This window comes from Pelobates fuscus, chromosome 1 (assembly GCF_036172605.1).
Source record: "Pelobates fuscus isolate aPelFus1 chromosome 1, aPelFus1.pri, whole genome shotgun sequence".
NCBI lineage: Eukaryota > Metazoa > Chordata > Amphibia > Anura > Pelobatidae > Pelobates > Pelobates fuscus.
Genome location: NC_086317.1, coordinates 265,881,819 through 265,906,654, shown reverse-complemented (window position 1 = coordinate 265,906,654; position 24,836 = coordinate 265,881,819). Strand labels below are relative to the sequence as shown.

At 42.3% G+C, this 24,836-nt stretch overlaps 1 protein-coding gene across 1 annotated transcript in view; it reads left to right on the top strand.

Moving 5' to 3' along the window:
- Positions 1-524: 524 nt before the first annotated feature.
- Positions 525-24,836, top strand: part of LOC134565935 (multidrug and toxin extrusion protein 2-like) — a 177,925-nt gene continuing 153,613 nt past the window's right edge. Inside the window, exons 1-4 of the mRNA XM_063425667.1 lie at positions 525-686; positions 10,743-10,844; positions 13,798-13,866; positions 14,617-14,765. Coding sequence (XP_063281737.1) covers positions 525-686; positions 10,743-10,844; positions 13,798-13,866; positions 14,617-14,765 — 482 coding nt within the window. The remainder of the gene's footprint in view (positions 687-10,742; positions 10,845-13,797; positions 13,867-14,616; positions 14,766-24,836) is intronic.

Below are 24,836 nucleotides of genomic sequence, written 5' to 3'. Positions count from 1 at the left end.
TGCTTGAATTTCTGTTTGTGGCACCTGCTTAGCTATTTTCCTCAGATGGTAAAACCCATCAGTATTTCATACCTTGCGGAATTACTCACTGAATTACTTGTGTTACTTTTTACTATAACTAATAAAAGCTGCCCATGATTTTAAAGTAAAGTAGTCCCAACATCAGGATAAATTATTGAACCTATTCTCGGGAATTGATTTTTGCTATTCTTCTTATCTTCTAATTATAACAGGTAATGTACTTCAATATCATTTCACACCACAAGATGTCCAAATTCACGTGAAATATTTTATAGAAATCACATTTTGGAAAAATGTAAGTAACAAAACGTGTTATTGCTCAAGCATTGAATTTGAAGTCTGAAATCTCCTTTCAGTGACAAGTTGCTTGCCCCCTTCCAGTCCTGACGAACCTGTACCTGTTGAGGGCGGGGCGGGTTACACAGGTTACACGGGTGCCGGGATGAGTAACACTCGTTGTGGAATCTTCGGAGTAAGAGCGTGGGATACTGTTAGGATCTAGAATGACGGAAGAGAAGACTCAGAGCGATGGGGACCGGCAGCCCCTGGAGGAGAGCTCGCCTCTCAGGGGTAAGTCCAGCTGGATCCCCCGGTGTCTCCGCCGAATGTTGCCTACTGGCTTTCTGGATGAAGTGAAGGAGCAGTTTGCGTTGGCATTTCCTATGGTAAGTAGGAAAAGGGGATGTGAAGTTACGTTTGATCCAGCAGCCATTGTCCAACCATTGTAACGTTATACCTAATTTACATAACATTCTCAGATTCTCCGTTCTGTCTCTAACTGTAGAAGGTTGTGTGAAAACAGAAAACTTTTATTGTTTATTTAATGTCTATAGTAAGAACCAACAGATTTCGATCTTTAGATTTTTCTCAATTGTATCTATAGTGGATTTTTTTTTTTGTAGAAATGTAGCAAAAAGTTGTTTAAAAAAAAAAAATCTAAGAAGTGCCACATTTTTTAATATTTAAACAGAGAACTAAATTTTCCCTCATACGTTGGTATACATATGGAGAAAAACACAATTATTGTCATATCCCCCCTTCCTTCCCAAGGCCAACCCCCCTTTATATTCCTTTACTATGGCATGAAACAGAAAAGTTGCTCTTTCACTGGAAAATTAATTTGCAAGAGTGCTTCCCTATAAACTCCAGTATCCCTTCTGCTTTTTTTCTTTTTCTTTCAGCTGTCTAGTTCTGTCAAAAAAATAAATGAGAACTAGGGACTTTTCCTAATGTATATCCCAAAACCTGACAATGAGCAGAGCTACACTTCTGCTGTCAAGTTCAGCTTTAATTCTTATCTGTCCCTGGGGAAGGCTCTCTGTATAAGGCCAAGCGCTGCCTTATGGCTGTTTCGAAGGCTCCTTCTTCACTTTCCGGCTGTGGGGCAGCCGCCTCATTTCTTCGCTGGTCGTCCTCCATGAGTTCGGCAATCAGATCAACTTTATTACGCTTGCCATCCGATTTCCCTCTTGCTTCCAGCAAGTTTTGTAAGGTTTGTCTTTTTAAGGAATTATAGTCCATGGATCTGTTGGCACGGACGTAGGATCCCGCTGCTTGCCAGTTGCCACCAGTTGTAGCGGGCCCTGGGTTACCCGGCTGGTTACCTACGCTATTATTAAAGTATCATTATAGGGTCAGGAAAACAAACATGTATTCCTGACCCTATTGTGATAACCCACCATTTAGGTGGCTTGACCCCCACCCCTTTTAGCCCCCTCAGAATGGTGCTAAAACTCACCTTATTTTCAGCTCTACATAGGTCTGCCGGCACTGGCCCCGCCCCCTTGGTGACATCATCAAAATTGCAGATTTTTAGCCAATCCAATGCTTTCCCATGGGGAAAACATTGGATTGGCTAAAATCGACAAAGGAGTGGGACCAAACACTGTTTTGGACAATCAGCACCTCCTCACAGAGATGCATTGAAACAGTGCATTTCTATGAGGAACATTCAGCGTCTCCATGCAGATACTGGGAAGGCTGAACAACAGGGCTGCTTACTGTGCAGCCCTGAGCCAGGAAGCACTTCCAGTGGCCCTCTAAGGAGTGGCCACTTAAAGGTGTCCCTAGGGGCAATGTAAATACTGCCTTTTATATGAAAGTGCAGTGTTTACATGAAAATGCCTGAAGGCAATGATTGTACTCACCAGAACAACTACATTAAGCTGTAGTTGTTCTGGTGACTATAGTGTCCCTATAAATGAAGAGACTCATTTCCCCGCCAGTAACTGGACGACACGCAGTTCCAGGGGTACAACAACAACTTTTTTAGCCACACTCGGCTTTATACTTTCCCCATGCTTTATACTTTCCCCATGCAGGTTTCCCCAGGGGAGGAACCAGAACCCCAGTCCCTTTGTCCCCTGTTCCCACCACTTAGTGGTGCCCTAGGGCCCTCCTCCCCCCCAGAGGTCTTCTTCCCATAAGTCTCTATATCTGGGGTGTCGTAGTGCAGGAAACTTCCCTCCTCTTTACCGCCCAGCGACAGAGAGCCCACCAACCTCCGCCATTGTCCCCAAAGGATGTCCCCACAAATCTCAGGGACACCCAGAATGGCAACAGTCACGGACTTCATGGGTCCCTGTGTGAAACCCGGCAAGGGAAGTGTCTCCTTTCGAGACACGCATGCTCCCTCTGTACGAACCGCGGCCACCCAGAGGAGAACTCGTTAATTACTTCCCTAGTGGTTTCACAATATGTTGCGAGTTGCCAATGTTCTAATTGATTTATATGAACATTTCAGTGGGTGCCGTGGAGTTCCTTGTTCAGAAACCGAACGATGTGGGAAGCAATCCATGAATGCTACCCCTGGGTGGCATTCGTCTAACAAACGAGCTGCCACCCAGGGGAGGCATGCGCGGAGGCTTCTCGTGTGCTATGTGGTTTTGACACCTTGTTATGAGGTGTGAACGTTCTGTATCAATATTCTAAATGAGGTTTTGTGGTGGTCCCCGTTCGATAGGTAAATGGAGTCCCTTCGTGGCGGCACTCCCGAACAGTGGAACAGGCAGCTCAGACTAACACATAGAGTGAAATACATGACTAAAATAGGGAAAATACATGAAAGGAATACTAAAACAGTACCATACATCACAGAACAACCCGGTCAATTCACAGTTTAGTGGTAGGCCTGCTACAATATTTATCACTTTAAGGCTGCTGGAGTCGGATCTCTGCTCATCTGTGATGGAATTAGGCACTTAGGAAATATTGAGGTGGCTTGCTAAAAGTAAGATTGTCAGAAGTTATCATTAAGAGAGAAAAGGTCAGTCAGAAGTTAGTTTTTTTTCAGGCAAGGTGTGTATGTGATTAGTCAATCCATTCCCTACTCTTTCTTTTTTTTTTTTCTTCTCTTGTCATCTAATTGAAAAGCACACTTATCAGTTGAATAATCAATACAGTTTTAGGGGAGTTAAATATAAAAATGAAAAATTATATATAAATATGTTAGATTAATGTAATTTACAGTTAATTATTTAGACAGTAGGGGGCGCCCTTGATTACGGTTTAATTTTAACCAGCTGAAATCTTTTACCTTGAATTTAGCCTCTCTAGTTATACCGTTCATTCCCATATATAACTAACATTTGATGTCTCTTTTTTTTTTTTTTATTACACAGCTGTATTTGAAAACTATTAGCCATTGATCTGCTAAGTAAGGAATAATAAAAAAAAAGCAAATTCCTGCTATCATTTTAATAGATCAACAAAAATAATATCTAGTCATTATATAACTTAAGATAAATATTTATACCTTTAATATAACTTAAATGGATATATACACACATATACATATATATATATCCATTCCATCCATCCAATCCATTTAATATACATAGGCGTGTGCCAGGTGTGCCTGGGCACATTCTAATCCCTACGGCACGCCTATGGAGTGAGATCTCAGGATCCCCCCTGTCGGCTCATGCAGAGCGCCGGCTCTGATCTCAGCCTCCCTCCCCACCTCCCCACATGCAGGGAGGGAGGCAGGAGAGGACCCGGGGAGCTACTGCCAGCAGCTCCGCCGGGTTCCTCTCATGAGATATGAGCGTTGCCGTGGCAAGGCTCAGATCTCGCAAGAGTGAACTCTAGCCCCGCAGGCTAGAGTTCACTCACCACTGGACCACCAGGGAAGACAGAAAGGATCCCCCTCCATACATAAGGTGTGAAGGGAGGGGTGATATTAAGTAATCTGCCCCCACCTCCACTGGACCACCAGGCAAGGCACCAACACACATACACCGCACCCACAGACATACACAGCACCCACACACATACAGCACCTACACACATACAGCACCTACACACATACAGCACCCACAGACATACAGCACCCACAGACATACAGCACCCACAGATATACACAGCACCTACACACAGCACCTACACACATACAGCACCCACACACATACAGCACCCACAGACATACACAGCACCCACAGAAATACGCAGCACCCACAGAAATACGCAGCACCCACACACATACAGCATCCACACACATACATCACCCCCACACATACAGCACCCACACACATACAGCACCCACAGACATACACAGCACCTACACACATACAGCACCCACAGACATACACAGCACCTACACACATACAGCACCCACAGACATACACAGCACCTACACACATACAGCACCCACAGACATACACAGCACCTACACACATACAGCACTCACAGGCATACACACCACCTACACACATACAGCACCCACAGACATACACACCACCTACACACACAGCACCCACAGACATACACACCACCTACACACAGCACCCACAGACATACACACCACCTACACACATACAGCACCCACACACATACAGCACCCACACACACAGTACCCTCACAAACACACACAGCACCCTTACACACATTACACAAACAGCACCCTCACACACAGTACACAAACAGCACCCTCACACACAGCACACAAACAGCACCCTCACACACAGCACACAAACAGCACCCTCACACACACACAGCACACTAACAGTTCCCTCACAAACAAAAACAGGGCCCTAACAAACACACACACAGCACATTCATTTAGTCTGTACCAGACAATGAGTTCTTGTACAAACCTGCACAATTTTATGAACATAGCTACAAAAAACAAATGATGAAAATGTTTCATCGGAGCTCATTCTCAACAAGAGTACTCACCATCTTTGTGTGTCCATTTTTTGGTATTCACCATCTTTGTGTGTCCATTTTTTTTTTTTTTTTAATTCCTCAGCTTTACCTCTGGAATTTGACTGTACCCTCAGACTGATTGGTCATTAAAACTCCATGTACTCAACACTCGACTTAATTAGATATCATATTCTGTTCTATGTCAAAAACCTATAAAGACAAACATATAAATACATGTATTTACAAAATAACCACTTTAAAGAGGTTTTACTCCATCCCCGATGATGTTACCCATTGACAATCCTAGAAAACAGGACAAGAGGCAGGTCTGTCCTTGAGTGTTTAGGTTCGGACAGCCCACGACCAGGGCCGGTGCAAGGATTTTTGCCACCCCCCCCCATATGTCCTGCCCACCATGTGACATCACAATGCCCCACCCATATGCTCTGCCATATGGGCCAACGCCAGTCTTCACAAAGTGTCTTTTATCTGAAAAGACAGTGTGTTTACATTAAAAAGCCTACAGGCACAGGCTATAGACACCAGAACCACTACATTATGCTGTAGTGCTTCTGGTGACTATAGTATCCATTTAATGTGAGATTAGTTCCACTAATAATATATTGGATTGCCTACTTACCACCAGATGAGGACAAGAGGCTGATGATGGACTCAGTCTGGCTCCACAGGTCTGGTGTAGAAGAGGCTCTCTGGAGACTGTTTTTAACAGTGTTCACAACAATTAACAAACAGGAAGCAGCTCCATTTTTAGGGCTCCTTACACAGCTCAAGGTCTGGGCCCTCAGGGCTTGACCGTGAGTATGCCTACAATGCCCACCCATAAATACCTACATGGCCCACCCATGAGTTCTCTCACAGGAAGTGGAGTATATGTGTGTAGGGGATGTTTTATGTGTTATTGTAGAGGATGCAATGTGTGTGTGTTCTTATAGAATGTAGTGTATAGGGATACCAATTTGTGTAAGGGATGTAGTGTGTTTATAGGGGATGCAGTGTGTGTTTGCGTGTAAGGAATGCATTGTATGTTTCTGTGTGTGAGTGTGTGTGTAAGGGGTGCAAGGTGTGTTTCTGTGTATGTAATTGAATGCAGTGTGTGTCTGTAAGGGGTACATTGATTGTGTAAGAGATGCATTTTGTTTCTGTGTGTAAGAGAATGAGTGTTTGTGTGAACGTAAGGGATGCATTGTGTGTTTCGGGTGTGTCTGTGTGAGTAGGAATGCATTGTATGTTTCTGTGTGTGTGTGTGTGTGGGGATGCATTGTGTATGTGTGTAGTGTAAAAGAGAGGGTTTGTGGGGTAGGATAGGGACTGAGAGGGGAACAGCTCTTTATTTTTTTAAAACATTTTCATAGTGCTCTACCCTCCCGTCAATTATTGATTTCCTCTTCCCTCCTGTCCTTCCGTGTTCTCCCCTTCTGTCCCTTAGTGCTCTCCCTTGGCCCCCTGTCCCTCTGCATTCCCTCCTTGGTGGTCTTCTCACTCCCACCTCTCCCCCTTAGTGGTCCTCCATCCCTCCCTTTATTGGTCCTCCCTCTCCCAAACTTCTTAGTAGACCTTCCCCTCCTCCCCCAACCCCCTTAGTGGTATTCTCCCCCCCTCCTCAGTGGTCATTACCCTCTTCCCCTCTCCTTAGTGGTCCTCCCTCTTACCCCCCTTTTGTGGTCCTTCCCCCCTTTGGTGGTCCTCCCTCTCCCAAACCCCTTAGTAGACCTTCCCCTCCTCCCCCCACCCCCTTAGTGGTAATCTCCCCCCCTCCTCAGTGGTCATTACCCTCTTCCCCTCTCCTTAGTGGTCCTCCCTCCTTACCCCCCTTTTGTGGTCCTTCCCCCCCTTTGGTGGTCCTCCCTCTCCCAAACCCCTTAGTGGTCCTTACTCCCCCCCCCCCCACCTCCCTCAGTGGTCCTTACTCCCCCCCAATGATCCTTACTCCCCCCCCTCCTCTAGTGGTCCTTACTTCCCCCTCCCCTCCCCTAGTGGACCTTACACCCCCCTCCCCCTCCCCTAATGGTCTTTACACCCACCCCCCCTCCCCTAATGGTCCTTACCCTCCTCTTTAGTTCATGTAGCGTGGCCGGGCGGCGCGGAACGCGGGACAGGAACCTCTGTTTCCTGTACCCGGCCGCCGGTGGACTGAAGGGAAGTTCTCATTCAGTGAGCACTTCCTGTCAGTCCGCTGGCGGCCGGGTACAGGAAACAGAGGTTCCTGTCCCGCGCCGCCCAGCCAAACTACATTGAGAGACCGGCAGGAGGGAGCGCTCTGCGCTTCCCTCCTGCCGGTCACTCAAACCCGGCCGCCCTCCATACAGCAGTGCTGTGCCACCTGGGGCTTGCTAAAGCGCTCAGGCGGCGCAGCATGAGGAGCCGCAGCGGGGACTCCGGGCACAGGGATCCGGCGCCCCCTGCTAAGGTGCGCCCTAGGCAGCTGCCTAGGTCACCTTACAGGTAGCGCCGGCCCTGCCCACGACTAATAGGTGACATCCGAAATCCTGTAAGGAGCAGACTAAGCATGTCTGGTATGTCTGTATGCAGACAATGGTGCATTTGTTTCAAAAATACCCCAAACTTGTGATAGAATCAGATTAGTTTACTTTCCCTTTAAGATGTAGTGATTTTGGTGCCTTGAGTGTCTCTTAAGTATTTTGAGTTTCCTAAAGTATTGTAAGGATTCTGACATATTTTGTTGTATCCTGATGTATATACTCCTGCAGCGCAGGGAAAACAGTGGCTGTAACATTAGAGGGAAGTACAATTGATATTGTGGGCTGTGAACTATCTAACCATCAAGGTTTAAGTAACACTACCAATGCATACCTCTCAATTTTGTCAGTTGAGGAATCAGGGCGCCAGTGGGACGGGCTTAAGGGGGCGCATCAGTGGCAAGACGCATCACTGGCTCTGCCGAAGCATAGTCCCACCTAGAAAAAGTGGTGGATAAAAGCCCACGTTTCTGGAAGTGCCTCATCCATACTGCCCAATAGGACATTTTACACATTTTTTTTTTAAATTTTCTATAGAGTAAAGGATAATTATGAAGGGGCCAGAAGTAGAGCAATAAAGTATAAATTAGTGAGTTTAGTGGATTAATCAATGTTACTGGTCCCTTATCTTCACTGTGATTAGCAATTCCCGGCAAATCATTGAGGAGCCTAACTCTCCAGATGTGGAAGATGCTGATCTTTGCAGTGTGTCCCTGCCAATCTATCATGTGGATAAGCAGTAGTTTTCCAGGGATCGGTCTGTCTGGCTGTTATATCATGATCCCTGACCATTTTGACATGCTGGCTGTTTGCCAAGATTTTCCTGCACGGAGATGGAAGGGGGTGAAGGATTTATTACCGCTGCCCAAGCTAACAGATTAAAGGAACAATATAGTGTTAAGAATGCAAAGCATTGGCAATTCAAGGTTTAAAAACCCCTTTAACCCTTTAAGGACCAAACTTCTGGAATAAAAGGGAATTATGACATGTCATGTGTCCTTAAGGGGTTAAAACACTCACCTTATTACAGCGCTGAAGTTTCTCAGCACCAAGGAAGAACCTAATTTGCATGCACGGTGAGTGCGACATAAGCATTATGCATTCCCCATAGGAAAGCATTGTATCAGTGCTTTCCTAGGAGGGATTTGAAGACACTGGATGTCTTTATGCACTCGTTAAATTCTGTGAAACAGCAGGAAGCACCTACAGTGGCTGTCTGGGAGCTAGCCAGTGGATGCAGTCTTTATCGTGCAATATAAACATTGCAGTTTTTCCTGAAATTGTAGTGTTTTAGGTTACCATTTCAATGAGATGTGCTGTAAGCCAAGGGTCCTCTGCAAGTAGCCTTCCCTAGCAGGTACAGTAACAGAGATGGCTGGGGAATACAGACAGTAGTAGAGGAGTTTAAGAGCTGGAGAAGCATTTTATGACTGTGCTGCTGCTGGCTTCCATTCACTCAGGTTACTCTGTGACCACTGGTAAAGTGAAGCAGCCAAGACCGTAATCTGCAAGGCAACGTGTCCCATTTCACACTTGCAGGGGCCTAAATTCATAATTTCCTTTTGCCAAATGTGAGGGGTCAAGTGAACATTTGGAGCCCTGCAGACAGTTACTGTGTATGAAACCCTGTATTGGTTTCTCAATGGTTTCTCAATCTTCTATACTACATAAAGGCTTGGGCTGTTGTTACAAAAGCTCATTATCCCAGTCCTGGGCCATTAGTACACAGTGAAAAGGGAGTTACATATAGTTACATATACATTAAGACCACATGGTGCAAATTGTTGCATACTCCATATACAGGATTATACAATCCTGGCATTAAAAGCTGCCCACTCTACCCTGACACTTCTTTGTCCTGCCAGTACACTACGCACCATTATCTGATGAACGCAAGATGATTTGCAGAGGAGGACTAGAAAGCATGAACAGGCCTTAGAGTGATGACAGATGATTGATATAATATGCTGTATGTATGTCACTGTAGATAATTGGTAGCAACAAGAACATTGCAATGCCCATTTTACTGTTCTGAAATACACTCATACAAATTATGTCTCACAAAGCACAAGTAAGTAATTTCTTATTACCATTGTTCAATTCTTCAAATGTTTTCCCTGGTCTGCCAAATTACCACATATAAACAGCATTGAACTATCCTGAAATATCTAGTGGCTTCTCTTCTTTTAGAATGGTTCAGTATTGCTCTATACACAGTTCATTCAGGTCATGTATGACAGCATTACGATAAGATCTGGAGCTTTTGTAGATACAGGGTAAAGCCACTTCCTACTAGGTCCTTGATATTAAAGGGTTAATACTCCAACCATCACAGCAACTTCTGCTTTTCGAAGAGTAACCGTTAACTCCTAAATAGAATATTATAATATAATGATACAGCATGCAGATAGTTGATATTCACAGATTACTAGGCAAGGTGGGAGAAAAGAGACTAATGTCCTTCAGAGGAATAAGTAAGTAAGTAAAGATATATGTGACCTGATGCCACTTGCTTGGTTGACTGGATGGTTAAACAACAGCCTATTCCAGCATCTATGTGTTTTGTCCTGAATGTGACTTTATCAAAATAAGTATGGGACGAAGGAGGATCAGTGAATGTATAAATAGCCCCAGGGGAAAGATGAACACAGTTGATTGACAATTAACATGTTTGCAGCTTCAATTTACCTCTGCTGGATTGAAATTCTTAAATGGAGTACATGCCTTAAGGGACGATTGGTGTACTTCTTTAAATACACTTGTGGACATACTCACACTGCGAACGTACCCACACGTCATGGGGATCTCTGGAATACGCTTCTGTTTAACCACCCAGCCCACTAAGCTTGCAGTTGATCCAAGCAAGTGGTATCCAGTCACTTATTTATCTTTACTTACCTAGATTTTCATGGTTATGTCTCCATTACATTTTTCCTTTTTTTCCAGTAGAAACTAGTTTTGACATCTTTTGAAGCAACAGTAAAGAAATAGACCTGAGTAAGGTTGATAAATATGCTCCTTGAAATTTTAGAAAATGTGTAAATGCTTTTTTTTTCTGTCTTTTTTTTTCATTTCCAGTTTATATCTGAAGTGTTTGTATACCTTGTGGATTTAGTGAGTTCTATATTCTGTGGGCATTTGGGCAAGGATGAGCTGGATGCTGTGACACTTGCTATTGCTGTAAGTATTATCCAGTCCCTGCTATGTTTGGCACCTAAACTTTTGATTGATCAAAGACTGATTTAATATTTATTTGAATATATACACTGATCAAACATTAAAACCACCTGCCCAATATCATGCTGGTCCCCCTCGTGCTTCCAAACAGCTCTAATATGTCAAAGCATAGACTCCCCAACACCTCTGAAGATGTCAGACATTAGCAGCAGATCCTTTAAGTCCTGCAAGTTGCAAGGTGGGGTTTCCTTGGATCAAGTTTGTTGTTCCAGAGCATCCCACTGAGGTTCAGTCAGATTGAGATCTAGGGAATTTGGAGGCCATGGAAAAACTTGAACTCTTTGTCATGTTCCTCAAACCATTCCTGAACATTTTTTGCAGTGTGGCAGGGTATGCTGAATGAGGCCAGTGCCATCAAGGAACACCATTGCCAGGAATGGGGTATATGTGGTATGCAATAATCTCTAGATAGGTGGTAAATGTCAAAGTAATATTCACTTGAATGCTAGGATTCCCAGGAGAACATTGCCCAGAGCATAACATTGCCTCCGCTGGCCTGCCTTCTTCCCATAGTGCATCCTGCAGTCATCTTTTCCCTAGTTAAACGACACACATATGGCCATCCACCTGATCTAAAAGAAAACCTGATTCATCAGGCAAGGTAACCTTCTCACTCCATGGACCAGTTTTAATGCTCATGTCCCCATTAAAGACTGTTTTGGCAGAGGGCAGGGGTCATCATGGGTACTCTGACCTATCTGCAGCTACTCAGCCCCATACACTGTGATGCACAGTGTGTTCTGACACCCTTCTCTCATGGCCAGCAATACATTTTTTAGCAATTTGAGCACAAGTTGCTCTTCTATATGATTGGACAAGATGGGCTAGCTTTTGCTCCCCACGTGCATTAATGAGCCTTGGGTGCCTGTTCACCGGTTGTCCTTCCTTGCACTACTTTTGATAGCTACTAATTCTTACCAGGAAAACCCAACAATACTTGCCGTTTTGGAGATGTTCTGACCCAGACGTGTAGCCATCACTATTGGGCCTTTGTCAAAGTTACTCAAATCTTTTTGCTTGCACATTTTTTTCTGCTTCCAACACATGACATTTAAGAACTGACTTTTCAGTTCCTGACTAATATATCCCACCATTTGATAGGTGCCATTATAATGATATAATTAAAGCCATCCACTTCACTTGGCAGTGGTTTTAATGTTGCGGCTCAGTGTATATAGCTAGGATAGTTTCCATTACCATTAACCATTAGCTTTACATTATCTTGCCCCTCTTGCGTGACTTTGTCTAATAATGCATAGAAAGTCTTTGTTAAAAAAAAAATACTATGCTGGGTGTGGGCTTAAAGCATTTCAGTGAATTTCAGTGAATCAGGAATGTAAAGGCCCCTGGGGCTAATTGCTACATTCCTGTTATATTTGATCTAGGTAAATTTAGCCTCTTTTAATATTATATTTACAGATTTATAAATTTATGCTGTAAAACAGTGCCTATAGCTTTTCTATTTTTTCACTCATGTTTAAATTTGTAGACTTGATATTATGAGTCATCCTATAGCCTTAAAGGAGAATCATAATGTTAGGAATTCAAACCAAAATTCCTAACACAATAGTCTGTCATGTCCCTAACTTACAAGGTGTCCTCTGCTATCTTTTTACTCCCCTTATTTCAAGCTCTTAAGAAGCTTGGCTAAGTCTCCTCCTCCAGTGATGTCACGGCTGTGATGTTTTGTACAAATCAGTCAATTATTCCTGTATAACGAAGTACTCACTTTATTAATACATATATAACAGTATCATCATATTGCAGCCTTTTTACACAGGGTTTCAAATCCCTCGAACATTCCACCAACTGCCAACAGGAAGTAAAGAACCAAAAGAAAGGAAGTGCATAATTCACAGCCTAACAGTCCAGATATCACAATACACAAACTCATACACTCACACACAGCCCAACAGTCCATACATCTGAATGGCAAAGTAAGGTCTAATGGGCATGCGTGACGTGACGTGAATTATTGTTAGGTTTACAGCGACTTATGCTACTAAAAACGTTGTGTTCTTTTGACCTTTTGGCTGGCTGATAGTGCCAGGAGTTACAGTACACAGCTTATTAAGGGTCTATAAAGTTAAAGGGCTACATCATCACTGTACCCCCACATCCCAAGGAAGCAAAAAGTGGGTGTAGAGTACATTAAAGGGACACTATAGTCACCTGAACAACTTTAGCTTAATGAAGCAGTTGTGGTGTATAGAACATGCCCCTGCAGCCTCACTGCTCAATCCTCTGCCATTTAGGAGTTAAATCCCGTTGTTTATGAACCCTAGTCACACCTCCCTGCATGTGACTTGCACAGCCTTCCATGAACACTTCCTGTAAAGAGAGCCCTATTTAGGCTTTCTTTATTGCAAGTTCTGTTTAATTAAGATTTTCTTATCCCCTGCTATGTTAATAGCTTGCTAGACCCTGCTGTATGTGATTAAAGTTCAATTTAGAGATTGAGATACAATTATTTAAGGTAAATTACATCTGTTTGAAAGTGAAACCAGTTTTTTTTTTCATGTAGGCTCTGTCAATCATAGCCAGGGGAGGTGTGGCTAGGGCTGCATAAACAGAAACAAAGTGATTTATCTCCTAAACGACAGTGAATTGAGCAGTGAAATTGCAGGGGAATGCTCTATACACTAAAACTGCTTTATTTAGCTAAAGTAATTTAGGTGACTATAGTGTTCCTTTAAGCATAATAATGAACAACTTTATTCTTTGCTATTGGCACAGGTAAATTGGTATCACATGCCAATTAAACAACAAGTTGTACATTTGAATACTAGACAATCTTCCAAAAGTGGTGACCTAGCAGGATTAGATGCAAGCTTTACTTTATAGAGATTAATTTGGAATGCTGCATTGACTTTCATTATCTTCCTTTTGTTTGCAGGTCATAACTCTTTCTGGCTTATCTATTGGTTCAAGCATGTCGTATGCATGCAATACACTCATGTCCCAGGTATGGTAGAAGTAAAATTACCACAGTGTAATAGGTGCTCCATTTAGGCTTTTTATGTAACTAACCAAATACACTTACATGTAGCACCCTACATTTTCTCTTTTTGAATCTTGAAGCATCATTGAACCAAAGAGGTGTTGTACAGCCATAAAGGTGCAGTAGCCATTGTGGGTAGTTACATTATTACATTATTATACTGTATCACACTAGATTGTGTTGTATCTTTTTTTTTATTTCGGGATTCATGTGAACATCCCTTTATATCTTACCTTTGAATTAATTAGTGCTCCACAGTAGGTTGTAGTGGTTTTGGTCACTGTCAACTACACTGTTTCTTCACCCACCAGAAATTAGTCGCCCAATTTGCTTTAAAGCATTATACAAAGCTAGTTATGCATTTATTACCAACTTGAATTATATAAACTTTCTTTTGGTTAAACTTTGCCATAATATCAAGTGCTTATGTATCTACACCGTAATCTAGAGGATCCGTAATGTCAGGGTGCATTTTTGTAGATGTTTCAAATGTCACAAAAATATATTCATTTTAGCTCTGTGGCCGTGTAATAATCGAAACAATAAATCACGTTAGACATGTAATACACCATAACATAAACAGCTTAGTAAAGAGTTGTTGGGGTGTCTTCAATCTTCCTATACTGAGTTCAATTTTTGTCTACATATTTTATGATATATATAATTTTGAAATATGTGTGTCCTTATTTATTTCCATTTCTTCCTAAATTTTAGTGTTACGGAGGTAAAAACCTGAAACGCATTGGGACAATCTTACAGAGGGGAATTCTGATCTTGCTACTGATATGTTTCCCATGCTGGGCCATTTTCATTAACACAGAAAACATTCTACTTCTCTTTAAACAGGACCCACGTGTTGCCAGGTGACCACAGATTATACATTGCATATTTATGAAAATCAACCTAAAGTATGAGCACTAATAACTTAACAATTATTGTAAAGTACTCTGTACTCTAAGTGCAGAATTATTCTAAAGTACACCACAATCAGTAATAAAACGCTATCTTCCATAGTATTATACTCAACAAAAATGCTTCTAGATAAAACATTTCACTGGTAGTTTCTTCCAGATATATTAAGGTAAAATTTGATTTTAAGCTCTGTATCACACATTCGGTGCTATTTTAAATATTACACATTTTATATGAAAAATGTGAGTAAAATTCTTTGAAAGGGAGTTACAAATTTAGGTTTAGATCTACTAGGACCAGTCCTCGGGCAGTATGCTCAAGAAACAGTGGTGGGATCTTCTTTCTTTTTTTAATGAAACTTTCATATTTATTTTACATTTGTGTGGCTCCTTCTCTGAGCAACTAGATCTTCTCTATAGACAGTTCAAGGGGACTGGGGCCTCCACTGCCCCCTAATGATGTGTTGTAAGAAAAATAAAGGTGGTGTGCTACAAAAAAATTCTCACTAGTCTTCCAGACTGGCACTGATGCAGGTGAGCTTGAAAGGGAGGATAAATACATGTGTTTTAAGTTATCTATTAGTGTTGGTTGTTTGTGTATGTATGGATAGCAATTTGTGTGGTTATTAAGGTACATAGGTCTGTGTGCAACTATAGCACCAAAAGCAACTTTAGCTTTATAAAGCAGTTTTGTTGTATAGATCTTACCCCTGCAGTCCCACTGCTCAGTTCCCTGCCATTTAGGAGATAACCCCTTAAGACTGCAGGGCGTTCTATGCCGTCCTTATTTAGATGGCTCTAAAAGCCGCAGGGCGGCATAGTACTTACCCGGTCGCCGGCGATCCCACGCCGGCGATCGCGGTATGGGGACTCACCTGGGAGCCCAGGGAGTCCCCCTCCGTCCTCTTCGGCCTCCCTGGGCCATGTGATCGCGAGGTCCTTGCCAGGACCTCGCGATCACATGGACGGCATAGCCGTCCAAGGCATTACCAGCAGGTGGAGTGCCTGTAAGGACAGGTACTCCCCCTGCTGTCTGAAAAAAAAAAAAACAGTTTAAATCAGTGTAAAAATAAATAGTATATACTTATATATAATAAATATATATATGATCTATGATCTAAGTATATATACACACATATACACACATACACATACATAGTCTAAGTTTATTTTAATATTAATATATATATATATATTAATATCAAAATACAAGTACAATGATATTTATTAAATATATATATATATAATTTTCATTATATATATATATTTATATATAATAAAAATAAATATGTAAATACGTTAAAAAAATAAATAAAAAAATATATATACATGTGTAATTTTCGTTCTAACTGTATTTTAAAATTAATATATATATATTGATATAAAAAAGTAGAACAAAATAATATATATATATATATATATATACATAAGTATATACGTATATATCACTATATATATATATATATATATATATATATATATATATATATACCTTTATATAAATAAAAATTATTAAAAAAATGATATACACACATATATATATATATATATATATATATATATATATATATTTGCAGGAAATACCTGACAACCCAGGCCGAAAGTTCAGGGAATTTCATTTGCTAGCACTATATTTAACCCTGTAACTTTCCAAGACACCATAAAACCTGTACATGGGGGATACTATTTTACTCGGAAGACTTTGCTGAACACAAATATTAGTGTTTTGAAACAGTAAAATGTATTACAACGACGATATCGTCAGTGACAGTGACATTTTTTGCATTTTTCACACACAAATGGCACTTACACAGACCATATAATTGTTGTGATACTTTTTACTGTTTTGAAACACTAATATTTGTGTTCAGCGAAGTCTCCCGAGTATAACAATACCCCTCATGTACAGGTTTTATGGTGTTTTCAAAAGTTACAGAGTCAAATATAAGGCTTGTGTTTCAGTTTTTCACATTAAGATTCGACAGGTTGGTTATGTTGCCTTTGAGACCGTAAGGTAGCCCAGGAATAAAAATTACCCCCATAACATTACTAATCTGGCAAATTTCAATTTGACCCTGTAACTTTCCAAAACACCATAAAACCTGTTAATGGGGGGTACTGTTGTACTCGTGAGACATCGCTGATTACAAATATGTGCATTTTATTGCAGTAAAACCTAACATTATTATGACATTCACAGCTAAAATGTCAGACGGAAATTCAAATTTAAAAAAAAAAAAATCTTATTTTCTCACATTTTTAAAATTTTATTCATAATAAATTATATTCCATATATGAATAGTTAATGATAAATTAAAGCCCTGTTTCTCCTGAACAAAATGATATATAATAAGTGTGGGTGCACTTAATGTGACAGCGGGGAATTACGGTTGAACAGACATATAGTGCAAATTCCAGTTTTTGTTTATGTTTTGTTTTAATCAGAACGTGCACTATTGACTCCGTCCTGAAGGGGTTAAGGGGTTAAGGACAGAGGGAATTGTATACATTGTGATCAAAACAAAATGTAAACAAAACCACGAATTTGACTATATGTCTGTTCAACCATATTTCACCTCTTTCATATTAGGTGCACCCACACTTATTATATATAATTTTGTTTAGGAGAAAAAGGGCTTTTATTTCATATCAAATATTTAGATATGAAACATAATTAGCCTCTTAAAGATGTTATATGCTGTCCTTAAGGAGCCGTGGCATAGAATGTCCCCGCCGTACTTATTGCTTACCCGATTGCTGCCATTTCCCCGCCGGCGATTAGCATTGCTCCCAGTCTGAGGGGAATGCCTGACAGCCCAGACAGTCCCCCCTCGGCAAATTTGGCCACCCTGGTCACATGGCCTCAATAGGCGTCAATGTATCTGCCTGCAGGGGGGCTGCCTGGGCTGCCTGCTGCTGTAAACTAAAATAAAAAAGTTTAGTAAAAAAAAAAAAAAAATAACAATATATGTATATGTGGCCGTCTGTCAATGTATCACTGCCACTGATGCCCTTTTCCCAATCAAATAACTCCAATAATTCCGAAGGTGTAATGTCGCCGGTATCGCATAACTCCCCACACATGAGCCACGGCTTAATGCTGGGAGAATGCTGGCTTATTTTGGGACCACACATGGCCTTTTATGCAAAATCCCCAACATGGTATTTCTCACATAGAAATGCAGGGAAACCCCTCCCATGATCCGAGAGATAATTATTGGAATACACATTGATAATTACAATATCTCTCAGGGTCAGAAAAATCTAACAATTTCTAACCACACCAAAAGTACCCCTCCCCCCCCCCCCAAAAAAAAGGAAAGCCAAAAGTCACATCCCCACATAGCTGAGATCTGGGCAAACAATATATCCCAAAATCACCCAGATCCGTTTGGTAGTTTTGAATCGCCAACGCGGGGAAGTTTTTGAACGGTCTGCCATATCTACCGAACACCGTTCGTGTAGGTGTAGCAGAACTGTAATGGGCAGCAGGTCCGTGGTGACCAGTGTTCGCGGGAGTGCCTGGCTAAAATTAGTTCCAGGCACTCAACGACCAAGTCCCGCTGCCTGCATTAGGGAGACAAAATGGCCGCCATCCATAAAAGCATTCTATTAATTCGTTCCGTTGCGGTTTTCATACAAGATACTCAACGTTCCAAGTTTTAATGGGTACTTAAAAAGGAATCAATTTCCGCGTGTGTGTATATATATATATATATATATATATATATATATAATGTCATACTAAGTGGATTTTTATATTAATATATGCATATATTAATATAAAAATACAAGTAGAGGGGGGGCGGGGCTTGGGCATCATGGCGGCTGGCTGCACATCGCCTGAGCTCCTGATCTAAACCTCGCAATCTGCCCGACATCAGGTGCCCAGCCGACCAGCGGTGCCCAGCAAAGCTGCATATAGCTGTAGGCGAACCTGGGGGAAGCCCCTGCGATTTTGCGGACTTATCCGATCGTTTCATCCCACAGAGACCACATTGCGGCCTACCTCCGCTGCCGGGCGGGTGAAATGGCCGATCACCTGCCCCACGCGAGGCTGCCACAGGGGAGGTCTACCACTCGCCTCGCTGCCCCCCCCTCTGGGCCGGGAGGGATATCCCGGTCCCCACTGAAGGACTCACACTCTCAGCACATCAAGTAAGGGGCCGACTCGGGACCCAAGTGGCGCACGCAACATGGCCGCCGTCCCAGTGACTCAGCACCCACTATCAGGCATGAGGACACAGGACTGGCTCACTGCTTTCAACCAAAGATTTGATGACATCTGCCAGAAATTCTGGAGCAGGATCCACGACCGAGCTCAAAGGCAAGCCTCTCATATAGATCACCAGTCCCACAGCAACACAGCCGAAGCACACCACTCACCCAAGCTGGAGGCTATGAAGGGACACGGCTCGCATATACTGACGCCTCCTGCAGTGCGGATGGGAGGTGATGGGGCCTTCCACGCCTGCTCCTCTTCCGAGCCGGGGGCTCTAATGGAGGTAACCCCCCACCGCCGTCCATATACCCAGAGGGCCGCCCGAAACCCGGAAAACCCATGGGCCCACGATCCTAAGGAAGGGATCAATGGACACCAGGCACGGGCTCCCACAAAGGCCTTGGGCCGAGGACATGGCAGACGGAGGCCCCACGAACTGATACCCAGCCGACGTGAGATGGCACATGACCCCCACGGACCCGGTAAGCTGACGGGCGTGGGATACAAGAGAGAGCCCTACCAAACATGGCATGGACTACCACGAATCCCAAGGGAACTGCCACACACAGGGATTGGCTGATAGCCGGGCTTTTCCTGGATGATGTCGACCTGTGCAACCGAACTTAAGAGACTCCTCTAACTACCACCTGATATGCCTATTATGCTTTAGTTAGGCCTGTTGCCCATTTGTTTTACATTATATTATTTTATGCACCCCTTTGATATACTACATGATCGACGTACACCTGACCGAGCTCTTAGAGGCCTCAGTGGATTAACCATCCCCTCTCTCTGCCGCACCTTTAACCACCCTTATGCATAACAACTGCAACTAGAGAGAGAGCATCACATAATGTTTGCAACTTTCAATCCTTATTTCACACGCAGACATAAAGGTCTCAGCTAACCCTACACCACATTAATCTCTTGCAACCTAACTGCACTCCACAGGTATACTACACTCCATAGCAGTACGTTGTCAGTTCACAGTCAGTCATTTCCACAAAGCTTGTTAACACTCTAATGTGAACCCAGCACGCATACATATAAACCGACGCTGCTATCACGTCTGACATATCACTGCTACCAGCAAAAACCTGCTACTCATGTGCGACCTGTGCAATTGCTCCTGACTATACCTAACATGACAATTCCTGAACTAGCTGGGACCTTGTGTTTAGATCTGCATCTTTCATCCTGACATAAAATCTCAATATTTAGCATGACACTATCATATAAAATTGTGCCGTTTCCTCACATGCCTTGTTAACTACTGTTCAAAATACGCTTATTGATGCTGTTGTGGCACTGTAAGACGAAATGTTATATGTTTTTCACATGCACAAGAAAAATAAAGAATTAAAAAAAAAAAAAAAAAAATACAAGTAGAATTAAATTACACACACACACACACATATACATAATAGATATATTAATAAAAATAAATAAAGCAATTTAAAAAACTAAAAAAATTATATATATATATATATATATATATATATATATATATATATGTAATTTTATTCTAACTGTATTTTGATATTAATATATATATATATATATATATATATATAAATATTCATATATTTACATCAAAATAAACTTAGAATGGGGGGCGTGGCTAACCACCGAGCAAGATGGCTGCATAGTTCCTTGCTCTTGCACCTGAGCTCACAATCCCTTGCAATCCCAGCCTCCATAACCACCACAATAACAACGAACCGATTATGTCTCACCACAAGAGCAGAAAGAACACTGTGAAAGTTGAGAAGCTTAATTTTTTTGGCCGGAAAAACATATCTGCATACCTTGCAGGCTGAAATCCAAGATGGCAATGACGGCTCTGATGCAGGCACCTCCACTGGATGATCTATCCACCGAACTAATCACGAGCTGGCAATCCTCTCTTAACACCCTGAGGCAGGACATACAGGAGCTCGGGTCCAGAACATCCCATATGGAAAACAGGCTTGACAAATTTGCTACGGCGCTCAATGATCTAGCTAGCCACGTGGAGGATATAGAACAAAAACTCACTATCATGCAATCTAAACTCATGGACAACAAAGACCGAGCCCGCAGAAACAATCTGAGGCTTCGGGGGGTTCCTCAGAGCATTCAATCTGCAGACTTTCATGCGTACGCGACAGGCCTGCCACGCATATGCTCTAGAAATTCCTGCGGACATGTTTCTGGTAGATAGGATGCACTCTGTCCCGAGACCCAAACACTTGCCAGATTCTGTACCACAAGATGTATTCCTCAGGGCAAACTTTTACCATATAAAAGAACACGTCCTGAAAGCAAGCCGCAATACATCCAAACCACCAGAAGAATACTCCACTGTCAAAATCTTTGCTTACTTAGCAGCTACGCTCAGCAAGAGGAAACCCTTTGCTTCAATACTGGAAATACTGTGGAGCCAAGGCATCAACGACGGCGGTATAAAAGTCATCCAGACCCCAGAAGAAGGACAAAGAAGACTCCAGGAGTGGAATCTGCTTACCCCGCATGCGAGGGAACAGGGGGCACTGAAAGGAAAGTTGCTGGAATCGAGAAGAACATCGCAGAGGCACGGAGAGGTCCCAGAAACTAAAAGACTTGGTTAACAAATCGTAAGTATACCTTGCACAATATCTGTGTTATGTCAGACTAAGTGTCTGTTACAGATAATGCAAACGATTAGTTAGTCAGCGTTAGAATGCAGGCCCATTCAGCCTGTATATCACAGGTTACAAGGTAAGATTGCTGAGATCCCTTGCAAGCAGCACACTGCTGCTCATTCATAGTGATTAAAGGGACACTATAGTCACCTGAACAACTTTAGCTTAATGAAGCAGTTTTGGTGTATAGAACATGCCCCTGCAGCCTCACTGCTCAATCCTCTGCCATTTAGGAGTTAAATCCCTTTGTTTATGAACCCTAGTCACACCTCCCTGCATGTGACTTGCACAGCCTTCCATAAACACTTCCTGTAAAGAGAGCCCTATTTAGGCTTTCTTTATTGCAAGTTCTGTTTAATTAAGGTTTTCTTATCCCCTGCTATGTTAATAGCTTGCTAGACCCTGCAAGAGACTCCTGTATGTGATTAAAGTTCAATTTAAAGATTGAGATACAATTATTTAAGGTAAATTACATCTGTTTGAAAGTGAAATCAGTTTTTTTTTTCATGCAGGCTCTGTCAATCATAGACAGGGGAGGTGTGGCTAGGGCTGCATAAACAGAAACAAAGTGATTTAACTCCTAAATTACAGTGAATTGAGCAGTGAAATTGCAGGGGAATGATATATACACTAAACTGCTTTATTTAGCTAAAGTAATTTAGGTGACTATAGTGTTCCTTTAACCCCTTAAGGACACATGACATGTGTGACATGTCATGATTCCCTTTTATTCCAGAAGTTTGGTCCTTAAGGGGTTAAATCTCTGCAGACAAGCCCAAAAGGCAGCAAAACATTGGTATCCCCTAAATACAAGTCATAAACATTCCCACAGCAGGATCAGTGGCTCAGCATACATGTTTATGTTTATGGACAACAAATTGAGCTTGTTAGCCACCAATATGGAGGTTGGTTACCTCCACCCCCCACACACTCACACGGGGTGCCTTCATCTCACTGTGGCAGGACACCCTGCACACAGCATCTCTATATACTTTCTTTTCCTTCTATTCCACTATGGCCTTGTTCTGCCCACCCTGAAAAAACAATCCCTCCATCTCCTTGAGACAAGAGGGACGCACCCTATACCTAAGACAGGGTATCAAACTCTCTGGGTACATAACACCATTAGAATGTTACTAAGAGGCGATCTGCACTGCTCGTTGCAGCTGGAACTTGCAGCACCCTCACTTAGATTCCAAATCCTATTAGAAGATCTCATAACCGCAACAGGGTTTAGACCCCCATGAATATATACAATGTAAGGGGTTTAAACTCCCCAGTAAAATGGCACCTTTTAGGCAGAGAACATGGCTCACAAAAAGCAGATATTATCTGCCTGCAGGACACTCATTTCAAATCAAACTCACACCCGAAATTCCGAAGTAGAGAATACCCTTACCAGTTTCACGCCACTTCCTCAACACAGACAAAGGGAACCTCTATATTGATCAGCAGGCATGTGGCATTCTCACCCCACTCCTATATATTGGACAGGGATGGAAGATATGCTATTGTCATGGGCACATTCAATAGGATAAAATAAATAAACCATAGTCAATATATATGCACCTAACACTGAACAAAGAAACTTCCTACACAAAATTCTCACTAAATTGGCAGAGAAACAACAGGGGATCACTACCATATATGGAGACCTCAACCACATCCTTGATTCCACTCTAGACACCACACTCACTGTACATATCCCTAGACTCAGATCTTTAAAAAGGCAATGCAAAGCAATCCAAAAATTGTTGCACACACCCCATATGTATGACGCGTGGAGACAACTTCACAATAGCGAGAAATGTTTTATGTTTAATAATTCCATAATTCTTACTCAAGAATAGATGGCTTCCTTATATCGGGACAGGCATTAGATCAAATTAGACAATTTGAGATTGGGGGGCTATCCTGGTCTGACCATGTGCCAGTGACCCCAACACTCAAATATGTTTACGATCCCACACACTGTAGTCCATGGAGGCTAAACGAGTTTCTCCAGGTAGACGTCAATTTTGCAAGGGAACAGGAGGCCCAGATGAAAGTATTCTTCTCATAAAATGGCTCTGACGAGACCACTCTGGCAAACTACTGGCAAACGCATAAGGCAGTTATCTGAGGCTTATTAATACGGAGGGCCTCGTACATTTGAAAACTATCACAGGCACAACTCGCAAGTTTGCAAAAAGAACTCCTGGAGTTAACGAGACAAAACAAATTTCCCCTTCTAACAATTTGCAGGCCCAAATCCAAAAATAACCAGACTAATTCATCAACAGGCACTAGAGAAAACGGGGTACAAGCTACACAGACTTAAAGCATAACACTACTTGCAGGGCAACAAAGCAGGCAAATTGTTAGCAACCAGGCTATGGAGTCAACAAGCTAACCAAAACAATAAATTAAAAAAATCGCATATGGTATCCCAAAAAGGCAAAAAGATCTTAGCACCAAAGGATATAAGCAATGAATTTGCGAGATATTATGCCTCCCTGTACAATTTTTAAAAAATGACACTTCCCTACACCAGCTGATGCTCCCAGACATAAAACAATACTTAAACCCCCTCCCTCTACCCAAAATTACGGACGAACAGAGTCAAACGTTGTCATCCCCAATCTCAGATACCGAAGCTAGCAAAGCAATCCTCGCTCTGCCCAAAAACAAGCCCCCAGCCTAGATGGCTTTGCAAATTGTTACTATAAAGAGTTCAGAACCACCCTAGTCCCCCATCTGACAGAGACTTTTAATGAAGCCATTAGCCTCCGAGCAATTCCAAGAGAAAACCTGTTCACGCATGTAGTGACACTCCACAAACCTGGTAAACCACCCACACACACCCCAAATTTCCATCCAATTTAACTTCTGAATACAGACATTAAATTATTCACTAAAGTTATAGTGGCCAGGCTGAGCACAGTCCTACCAAGTATAATTAACACAGACGAAGTGGGATTTATCAAAGGGTGCCAAAGTAGGATTTATCAAAGGGTGCCAAGGCAGCGACAACACGTGCAAAGTACTAGACATAATCCACAGTTTAATGGACAAACAGTAGCTGGATCAGTGCTTAATGGTCAACTAGAAGCTAGGGTAAATGAAGGGTAGGCCGCAACCTAAGAGTAATCAGTTTAC